At 36.4% G+C, this 11,214-nt stretch overlaps 1 protein-coding gene across 3 annotated transcripts in view; it reads left to right on the top strand.

Moving 5' to 3' along the window:
- Positions 1-10,991, top strand: part of SLC12A2 (solute carrier family 12 member 2) — a 61,206-nt gene extending 50,215 nt beyond the window's left edge. For all 3 annotated transcript variants that reach the window (XM_062016463.1, XM_062016464.1, XM_062016465.1), the window contains 6 exons: positions 1,214-1,333; positions 1,508-1,619; positions 2,006-2,092; positions 5,586-5,721; positions 7,210-7,277; positions 8,178-10,991. In XM_062016463.1, coding sequence (XP_061872447.1) covers positions 1,214-1,333; positions 1,508-1,619; positions 2,006-2,092; positions 5,586-5,721; positions 7,210-7,277; positions 8,178-8,313 — 659 coding nt within the window. In that variant the 3' untranslated portion in view covers positions 8,314-10,991. The remainder of the gene's footprint in view (positions 1-1,213; positions 1,334-1,507; positions 1,620-2,005; positions 2,093-5,585; positions 5,722-7,209; positions 7,278-8,177) is intronic.
- The last annotated feature ends 223 nt before the right edge of the window (positions 10,992-11,214 follow it).

The raw sequence follows: 11,214 nt of genomic DNA on the forward strand, positions 1-11,214 counted from the left end.
TCTCTTTAGGAACTTGCTTAGTTCTCTGTCTCAGGTATCTTACTTGATTTTAGGAGTAAGGGAAGTAGTATCTAGTGGTACAGTGGAAATGCTCCATCAGTCTATTTAGTAGATCTTCGAAGCCATAGTTGTTTCTTTGTTCCTTGAAATTTTTCAATAGCTTGTAACTTAAGCCATGATATAGCCACTCAATGAGATTAACATCTGAAATAATGCAAAATGGTTATTCAAATAAACAGCACTTTGAGAGGTGAATTGAGCAATTTTCACTTCCTGGTTTATTTCGGCCTTTTTTTGACCTAAGCAAATATTTTTGCTTTAACTAAGATTTATTTAACTTGGTCATTTCCTTCAGAATTTCAACAGCTAGAAGCTGTTTTGTTTTAGTAATCAAAGGTGACATTACATCTTGAAGCATAAGATGGCAGTTTGGAAGTGTGCAGTAAAGCAAAAACTAAACATCAATCAATTCCAGATGTCCTCTAAATTTTAAAGTTCTCAATAAGTAAGGACTGAGATGAATAACAAACTTCTGGCTTTTGTTCCAACTCAGGTTTAATTAAGGGGAAGGGCTTAATTTTGTCTATATATTTTTTTAAAACATCTTTACTTGTATTAATCCAATTGAAAATGCTGTCATTAGCTTGTTCTCAGTAAGTCAAATAAATTTGTTACACAAAATGGTCCATATTGTGGTTCAGAGTCTTGCACATGCGAAATGGTACTTCTTCCAAAAGACAGAATTCTGCTACGTGGAACTAGCTTTTATTTTCACCACGTGCTTAAAGAAAATAGATATAAGGAAAGAAAAAAAAACACTGACATGATATTTACTTGTAAATTAGTACCTAAATGTTTATAGGGAAGTTTTGTCATGTGCAAGAGGTAGTAACAGTTCATGACCTAATGCTCTGATGTATATATGCCAGGCTAGTTAAATTGTCCAGGCACATGACTGTATGAATATCTTACATGTCCTCTACTGGTCAAATGTCTGCTAAATGACTGAAAATTTAGATCTGTTGAAGTTTACAGAGTGCCTATGTGTAGCTCAGTTCATATCCATTCAATCAAAATTTGGAGTTGGATTGAGGGGAGGAGGAAACAATTCTTATTTAAACTTGGAGATATTACAGAGAAAGTCCCATTTGATGAATTTCTCGGTACCTAAGTCGAACACTCAAAAAATGATATTTCATCACATTTTTTCCAGATTCAAAAAGCCCATCTCCTTTAAACTTGACTGACCAAAGACTTCTTGATGCTAGTATTCAATTTCAGAAGAAACAAGGCAAAAGCAATATTGACGTCTGGTGGCTCTTTGATGATGGAGGTAATGTGATCTGTACTTAAAAAACAAAGACTGACAAAAAAAAAAAAAGACTTTGAATTAATTGTTAATAGATATCTTTCAATCAGTTCATGCATAGAATGCAAATTTATACTGTTAAACTCTAACATGATGCTATGTTTTCTGAATAATTTCCAAATGCTGGTCAAAATGCAGGTTTGACACTGTTGATTCCATATCTTATTACAACCAAGAAGAAGTGGAAAGACTGTAAGATCAGAGTGTTCATTGGTGGAAAAATAAACAGGATTGATCATGACAGAAGAGCGTAAGTTTACCTTTAAAGGTTAAATTTCAAGTGCTAATGCAGCATGTTACATATTAGATGACTTTCTCTTCCCAATAGAAGTTTTCTTTCAGTTTTCTTTGGTGAGGTGTATTCTGTACTCTTTCTCCATAAGAAGTTCCATTTCCATCAGATTGTTTTAGGTGAGATACCTCAAGTTAATCTAATTTTTCTGCAGTGTTGTCTGATGCTAACAATTTCTCTGTCAAGTACTTTGTCTTTGAGGGAGAGCTCTATCACATTTAAGTTGCCTTTTGTCGCCTTTTTTTTCCCTTAACCTAGTGTTGTTATTACCAAACACCTATCTGTTTACTCTGTGAAGTAATTTAAAATCTGATAATTTGTAAAGGCTTTTTTTTATGCTACAGGATGGCTACATTACTCAGCAAATTTCGGATAGACTTCTCGGACATTATGGTTCTTGGGGATATTAATACTAAGCCAAAGAAGGAAAAGTAAGTCTCAAAATCACAATTTGTCTGTTAGTTGAATTCTTGATACCTTTCATGAATTTTGAATACTTCATTCTTTCCTACATAACAGGTTTGATAGAGTAGTTCTTAATGACATTCAGTGTTTCAAGAAAATGGCAGGAAACAAATTAAGCAACAACTCCTACATCCAAGAACCTAGAATTCTGCATTTTTTATATCTCTGTCCCTTGGACTACAAGTTCAGAAAAAGAAAAAAATCTCTAAAAAATCCAGTTTGTCTGAAGCAATCTTCTTTAGAAATAGAAATGCTCACTAAAACTTACCTTGACTTGGAATCTTGGTTTGTTGTAACAAAGCTTGGGCTTCAAATAGCCTGATCTTTTTTTTTATCTTATAAATTGCTTTGACTTTCACTTACACAGTAATGATCATACATGTGTGATCTTCCTGTTTTTCAAGATTAAAAATATCAATTGTAGATCACTTTCAGTACAAATACATATCAGAATGTGTAAGATCTAAAAGCATTATAATACTTTCCCTTTAAATCTTTTTTAGCATATTGAAACGGGGAAACTATCTTTTACGTGGCTATGCGTGCATCCGAGTAACTTGACGTGTCATGCAACTTAGGAAATACTATTTTACAAGTTAGGTAAATGATAAATGCTAATATGCATTCATTTCCACACTGCATTTTAATGACCTTTTCTTAATGTGTAGAATATATCAAGTAACTGAAAAGGAATAGCAGTTCTGGCACTTGGATGATTTTGGATGTGAAGCCTGCTACTATAAAATGTGTAAAAATTTTACATGCATTTAGGCATAAAAAGTTGAGCGTGTAGAATTACATGGAATTATATTGATTTCATGGAAGCAATTCATGAGTTACTTAGAGTAGTTGTTTGTATCTCTGTGGATACATTCTTCAAAACATATCCAAAACTTTTTTGATATGCTGTTTAGCATTAGTAATAGCTGTAAACTAAGAGAAGGAAGATAATTTAGCTTTTAACAGTTTCTGTTCAGTATAGTTGGGCAAAGAGGAATCTCATGAGGTTCAACAAGAACAAGTGCAGAGTCCTGCATCTGGGAAGGAACAACCCCATGCACCAGGACAGGCTGGGAATTGACCTGTTGGAGAGCAGCTCTGCAGAGAGAGACCTGGGAGTCCTGGTTGACAGTAAACATGAGGGAGCAATGTGCCCTAATGGCCAAGAAGGCCAATGGCATGGGATGCATCAAGAAGAGTGTGGCCAGCAGGTTGAGGGAGGTTCTTCTCCCTCTCCTCTGCCCTGGTGAGGCCTCATCTGGAGTCCTGTGTCCAGTTCTGGGCTCCTCAGCTCAAGAGGGACAGGGAAGTGCTGGAGAGAGTCCAGCACAGGGCTACCAAGGTGATCAGGGGACTGGAACATCTTCCTTATGAGGAAAGGCTGCTGGAACTGGGGCTGTTCAGGCGGGAGGAGACTGCAGGGAGGTCTCGTTAATATTTACAAATATCTAAATGGTGGATGTCAGGAGCTTGGAGCATCGCTTTTTTTCTTTTGTATCTAGTGACAGGACAGGGGATTATGGGATGAAGCTGGAACACAAAAAGTTCTATTTAAACATAAAGAAAAACTATTTTACTGTTCAGATGAGGGAGCCCTGGCACAGGCTGCCCAGGGAGGGTGTGAAGTCTCCTCTGAAGGTCTTCAAAACCTGCCCCGATGCGTGTGACCTGATCTAGGTGGACCTGCTTCCACAAGGGAGTTGGATGAGATGATCTCTAAAGGTCCCTTCCAGCCCCTACTATTTTATGATTCTGTGATTGTTAATGCATCTCCTTTTTGTTCAGCTGAAAATTAGCAGATCACATTTGGTTTTTCCCTTCTCATGAAGGTGAAATCATTCTATCAACAAACTTTAAAGACCACTAAGGGTAGAAAAAGTAGTTGGTGTTTTAGTACTGTGGGGATTTCCTGGGAGGGAGAAAGGCAACACCTCAGTTACAAAATCGGTATGAGGGCATGTTTAACTATGTGGAGGTTGGGACTTTGAACACATACTGATGCAACACATATCCTAAGAGGTATTGCTTAGTGTTTGTTAACCTTTCCACATCATAATTTGCAACCACATAAGACTAGCAATACCTTGTCGTTTTTATTAAAAAAACATTCAAAGAGCAGTGAAGTGCAGTTATGCCATTGAATATAAGGCATACATTTCAATGTGTTCTAAAAGTCTCAGCTAAAAATGTGTTCTAAAAGTCTGAGCTAAAAGTCTCAGATGCTGGGACCATTCAAAACGAGGTTGCTTTCTTAACTTGTGGCAGCCTTTGTTTGGTGTGCAAGTAACCTAATGTTGGTAGAGAAAGTAGGGTAAGAGATTGTTCTTTCTGGTATAAATGAATACCACCTTGGTCTTCAGAAGGTTTTCTTTCAACGTTCTAGCTAAAGTTCAAGTAAACTCAAAATAACACCTCATCCTAACAAGTACAACAGAAAGACTAAATAAGACAGTGTTGAACGAATTTTGCAGAAAGTAAACCCCTTTGCATTCCAGCTTATCCTCAGATATCAGAGGGCCTGGGGGTGGCTGGATTTAGATCCTTAGTGATTCCCAGTTTGATGGTGTAAGTCCAGTCAAATTTGTGATATTGAACTATCACGATTATGATGGATGCACAAATAGCACAATGCACCTTCAGTCTAGTTGCATTCATGAACCAACACAGCCACACTGAAGGAGTTGGGTCATGGTCAGTAAGACCTGTCGTGGCTATGTTAATAAACAACAGTTTACAGAAGCAACAGAAGTGCAGATTCTTGTGGAGTGCTGGTGATTAACATACTGTCTGTGAAGCACATGCAGATTTTAAGAATATTAATAACATGGCCAGAGATAAGCATGTTAACATATGAAATTACTCTCTAGAGATTCCTGAAGTTTCCTGCATTCCACCTCCAAAGCTGCCTTAACGCTCTTGCTTCTCTTAAAATGTGGCTATAAATTTTGTTTCAAGGTGTCCCAATAATATATCACCTCTAGCAGTTATTCCACAGATGGCTGCAGTTATTTGCCTCTGAATGTGGCTCTTGGACGATATTGGAAAGATTCAGAAGAATCAGAATCAAAATCACAGCCAAAATCCTAATGGTACTAGCATGACACTTGATAGCTTCTTTTAGTGGAACACATAAACCTCTCTTTCAAATTTAGTTCTGAAGAAGCCACTGATAGTTACTATACATTTTCCAAGGTAATGCTCTTCAACTTGATAGGTTTTTTTTTTTAACTCGCTGAAACTTTTAGTTGCATGTCAAACAGTGAAAGCTCCTACAGGTGTTCCTAATTGTTTGTTGAATTAAAATGTCTGCATACACAAATACTTGACTTAACTGCAATTGGCAGTGGAAAAAATTCCAGGTCACTGTATTTTTACATGGTAGATTTCTGTTCCTGTGAAAGTCTTTGCTGGCATACAGACTCTTACCTGCTTTAATGTGTGTTCATTTAATCTTTCCAGTATTGCAGCTTTTGAAGAAATGATAGAGCCCTTTCGACTTCATGAAGATGATAAAGACCAAGAAGTTGCAGATAAAATGAAGGAGGATGAACCATGGAGGATAACAGATAATGAACTTGAGCTTTACAAAACAAAGGTTCTGTATTTTTTAGACCATTATACTAAATATTCTTAAAGTTTTTTTTTCTCCTGCTGCATTTGTGAATGTGATATCAATAAGTTTCTTCTTGCTATACTCTTGTTCATAGCTGTTTTGTGAATAACTGATGGAAAGCACCACCTGAAACTATTCAAATGGTTCGCCAAAAAAGAGACAGGAATGTTTCTGCATTGGGTGAGGGCAGTGGATTAACTGCTTTCATACAGTATTTCAGCATAATTTAGAATAATGTAGTCTATATGTTCAGTTGTTTTTGTGACCTAAGCAACATTTTTTGCTTTGTTAATGAAAAAAAATCCATGCTACACCACATCTAATTGTAGCGCTAAGGAGCAATTAAAGGTTTAATATTTTTCCCAGGGAGGAAACATCAGAGGTATTTTTCATCAGAGGTATTTCTTCTCAAGTGCTTCTATGGAGGAGACTCAGGGAGCATCCTATAAGAGAATTAAGATACAGACAAGTATCTAAAGACAGAGTGGTTAAAGTTTCAGTGATATAAAGTTCTTCAAGATGGTCTTGAGTGTATTCCACCCTTCTTTTTTGTGTGCGCTCTGTGTTTTTACAACTTCTGTAAGGATTTGCAATAGAGAAGAAATGGGAACAGCAGGTCATTCTGCATTGTAAGTGTAAAAAGAAAAGTCAGGGGGAAGGCAGTTTCACAGGTGGGTACAGGTTGGCTGTCAGCTGCTGCTGGGATTTCCACACTGTGTATTAGCAAAGTCTGGGAGGAGAGATCATAATTCATACAGTACAGTTACTTTATCACTAATTAACTTCTTGATCCCTTTCTGTTCTTCATGTCTACCAACACCACCAAAACTCATTTCAGTGAGACAACTGAAGTGACTCATTCTTCTGTCTGCTGCTAGCTTAATTGTTTCTTCAGGCACTAGCCTGCAGGCTAACTAGACTTCAGCTCATCTGAAAACAACAGAATTATACAAAATGTTCAACTCAAAACACATTGTAGAAAGTCAGTTGACATAAAAGAACTGAAAATTACTGAGGAAACTACCTCAAATGTTAAGACAGGATAGAGTAGGTAAAAAGGAGGCCCATTATGGAGATACACTTAGCAAATGAACGTGAGGCTTCACGTGCCAAAGTCTTGCTCACTATCAGCTTATAGAATACAGTGAAAAGAACCTCAAAGAGAGCTTAAGGGGCTCCTTTTTCTAGGAGCTGTGAAGGATAGTGTCCTTACTAGAGGAACTGTCTTAAATTTAGCTTTCATAGTAGCTGGGGTTTTTTGCATGTTTAAGCTTCTTGCTTTCTCCTCTCTTAGCCTTGCAGCCTTAGGTATTTCAGAGAAGTGAACAAGTTGTCAAACTGAGATGGAAGTACATGCTTTCTGTAAATGACTGAGACCAGCAGATCACAAGTGTCTTGTTTTTCTTGAATAAATCAGCTTTTTGTAGTTTTACATAAAAGATAATCCTAACAAATTTCATTTTATTACAGACTTATCGCCAGATTAGGCTAAATGAGTTGCTGAAAGAACATTCAAGTACAGCTAACATAATTGTCATGTAAGTAAATTACCTGTACTGTTATCCTAATTGATGTAGAACTGTAAGTTGAAATATATGTACATATGGGTTAGGAAAAAGCCTGGGCCTTGGCATTAGAGTACAGAAATAATCAAGATGTGAGTGCCAAAACTAGAAGCATGAAGTTACTATACTGAAAATCGAAAGAGTTACTATACTGAAAATCAAAAGATGAGTTGTGTAGCTTTGCAGTTCTGATGCACTGCTTTTGGTGGTAACTTCCACATTGGTAATGCAGCTCAGGACCTCACATTCCTTCCACTCCCGCATGCTAACTGTTCCACTCTCTTTCAGGTCCTTCCTTTAGGTTCTTTTTCTAGGAAATATCTCTAGATGAAGTTAGATCATCACCCCAGTGATGGATTTCCACGGAATTGGTTTTGGTGTAAATAAATAGTATGCAGATTGTAGGTCTTTGTTGTGTTTTTCTTTAGTACTCTGTGGAGTATTACTACAAGTAGTGAAGTTGTGAGGAGTAAATTGACTTAGAGTAGTATAGCATGTTTTGGAAGGGTTATGAGGAGGAATATTACACTGCACCAACCTGTCAGTAAGAAAAAGGTGTGTCTTAAAATCTTGAAGAGTCTTTAAAGAAACTCTCTTCAACTGAGAAAAATTCTCTATGGAACTACCTGAATACAGAATAGGAAGCCAAAAGTAACACTTAGATGTAAAGGGCTGTCATGCTTAAGAGACACACACTCTCCACTCGTTAACTGAATCTGAAGAAAAAGAAAACCAAACCTAGAAATGTTAGGAAATTTGACTTCATGTCCACCTCTTTACAGAATCATGCTTTGATGTTTGCATAATGTGACTCGTACTCTAGCAGATTTCGCCATTGTTGAATACCTTTTTCTCCCCCCTTGTGCATTGTAGGAGTCTGCCAGTTGCACGAAAAGGAGCGGTTTCTAGTGCACTGTACATGGCCTGGTTAGAAGCTCTTTCTAAAGATCTGCCACCCATCCTCCTTGTTCGTGGGAATCATCAGAGCGTTCTTACCTTCTATTCCTAAGAGTACTGCACACGATGATGGGACAGCTATGACAAAATGGTACTTCAGTGTCCAGGGGAGAGTGACCGACATGGTCTGTCATTTATTAATATCACAAAGGCAAAAAGTGACTGTTCTTTCACTATTTCACTGACTTGAAAGCACACAAGGAAAGTCACTGTATTTCTAAAGTTGTGACATCTTCAGTTTGATCCTATATTTTCTGTAATTTAATCTTGCTTAATGGGGGAGGATTCCGTGTTAGACTGAAGAACAAGACAAGTTTTTTGTTTGTTATTTGAATAGCAGCAATAAAATGTTTTATTTTTGATCAATGAAAGGATTATAGATTTATAAAAGCCTTTTAGCCTTGAGGTGCCTTCTGAAATTAACCAAATCTCATCCATACATCCTATTTTGTAAATTTATATAGAATGTCAAAATCTGCCTTCAACTAAGAGTTTAGACCAGACTTCCTTTAGTTTCTAATCTCTTCCATATGACAATAAAAATGAATGCTGCTTTTTAGTCTTCCATTGAGCTATTAGTTCTTAGTACTGTATGTTTTCTATTGTCAAAGTTTTCTGTTTTTATCATTATATCTATTAGATTTAAAGGTGAGAATTGGGGCAGGTCAGCTGAGCTAAAATTTGTGATGCTATTGTCAAGACTTTGTGCTCCTAAATTTTGTAACATAAAGCTAACTGTACTAGCAGAGAGGATCCTTTTCCCAAATTTCACAATGTGTACCACTTTGGCGCTGGTCTAAGATACACAGCTAGCATTAGCTACCTTGTTGAAGGATACTGGATATTATGTTTTGGTGTCACTTTCAATTTATTTTTGAAACAAAACTGAACTTAAGGTTTGAATGGGGATAACATAAGCAATGTGATGCCATCTAACAGAACACAGTAAACACTATGTGGAATCTTGCTATCCAATATGAAATGTAAAAGCTACAGTTCATAGAATCATAGATAATAGTTGGAAGGGACCTTCAGTGTTCTCTTGCATTTTTCAACAAATGGTTAAAAGGACCACTAATTAACAAAGATGATGTTTTTAGGTCAGTTCATTCAGATGTTGGAAAATACATGTAGTCTTCTTAAATAATACTCAGGTTTGGTCATTGAGCAATTTAGATCTATTCCATGCATCTTACTTTATATGTTTTCTATGTTCAATAAAGAAACTGCCAATCTTGTGTGCCCTTTCCTTGTATATTTTGAAAACCATCATTTACACCTACACAAGAAATTCCACTTGAGCCTTTGTGTAAAGGTTAGTAATGTGAACCATTTTTTAAATTCCTAATATATTTTGGATAGAAAGGATTGCCTAAAACACATTTCACAAGCTTTTGGTGTTAGCAATGGACATGCTACTGGGTCAGTTTACCCGTGGTTGAGTGACTTTCATCTAAGGATGCACAGAAAAGGTGTATTTTTGCGCTAAAAACAAAATCATATTAAAATTCAAGACTTCCTTTCAAAGTACAAAGCATTAAGACAAAAGGTAGAGCTTCAGGTGATTGTGATTGAAGACCAAAAATATTCTACACGGTGCAGTATAGTGTCAAGTTCTTGGTAAACTTTAAAAAAAAAAATCTTTATTTGCTGTTTCAGTCAATTGGATTTTAAGACTGTTCAACCATTCTGCTTTTTTTAAAAAACCCCACAAAACCAAGCATGCATGTTCTGCTAAGTGTGAGATTAACGGCTGCCAGCATGAAGCCAGCTTGTTAGGATAAACATGGAGACAAGACAGTTAGCAGTAAAAGTGCTGTTTCCTTCAGCTGTAGGGGGAAATCAAGCTTACCAACATACCTATTGCAGTTTTTACAGTGCTTTTGGGGGGATAGGGATGTCACATTGTGAATTAGGGAATCATCACCATGTTTCTTCTTATTCTTTTGAACAGATGAACAGTAAGACATGGACTTAGTGCTGCTATCTTAAATAAATAAATAAAATGTGCACAGGTACACTTACTAAAAGATTGGGGTTTTTTTTTTCCTATTCAGGAAACCATTGCTTGTGATCTGTAACACAGAAACCAAATGAAGTGTGTGTATACATGCATATATATGTATAAAATTATATAAAATATATCTAAATATGCATATGGGGATAGTTAAGGTAATGTCTGTGAAATAACATAGGATGCTTTTCACATGCACTCTCAGAAGTCCACTAATGCTAGGCATGAGGTCAAGTCTCAAGATTATTTGCTACACTAAAATTTCAACAGTTAATGGTAATTGTTTGTGACACATGTCAATTAGTGGCAGTCACTCCAACTTCTGCTTTGATTTTCACACCAAATTTAGTTATGTTCCAATCATTATTAATTACTTGAAAAAATGAAATCACGGCAATTCATACCTTCTGTAGATTAGTTTTGTTTCTGTGGGTTTAGAAGGACAGTAATACCTGGAGGAAATCAGTTATTTATTTGTTCACTTATGTTTGTATTTAGGTTTCCTTTTACATACATTCTTTTTATATGCTTTTTCTGACATTACATATTTAAAAATAACTGAAAATAATTTAAAGATTTGAGTGTTAGTGGGCAATGACCCACTTGGTTTGACGATGTAAGATTTGATACTGTACTGTAACTGTCACACACAAATGCTTTTCTAATGTTTTAACGTAATTATTGCAGTTAATACTTTGTACCAGGGGGATGTCACTGCAATAAAAGGAAGTGAATTCAATACAGCAGTCTTGTCCAACAAAGCCTGTTTTTATTGGTGGTTTAACAGAGTAATGCTGAAAATAGTTCCTGATACATGAGTATACTCATTGCATGCATCTGATCCTTACCTTTATTGTGAAATTTGTGTAGGACCATGAGTAGACCAAAAGCCATTTGGGCATCTGATATATGAAGACATGTGGTTTTGTTGTCAAGGGG

This window comes from Colius striatus, chromosome 30, assembly GCF_028858725.1.
Source record: "Colius striatus isolate bColStr4 chromosome 30, bColStr4.1.hap1, whole genome shotgun sequence".
Lineage (NCBI taxonomy): Eukaryota > Metazoa > Chordata > Aves > Coliiformes > Coliidae > Colius > Colius striatus.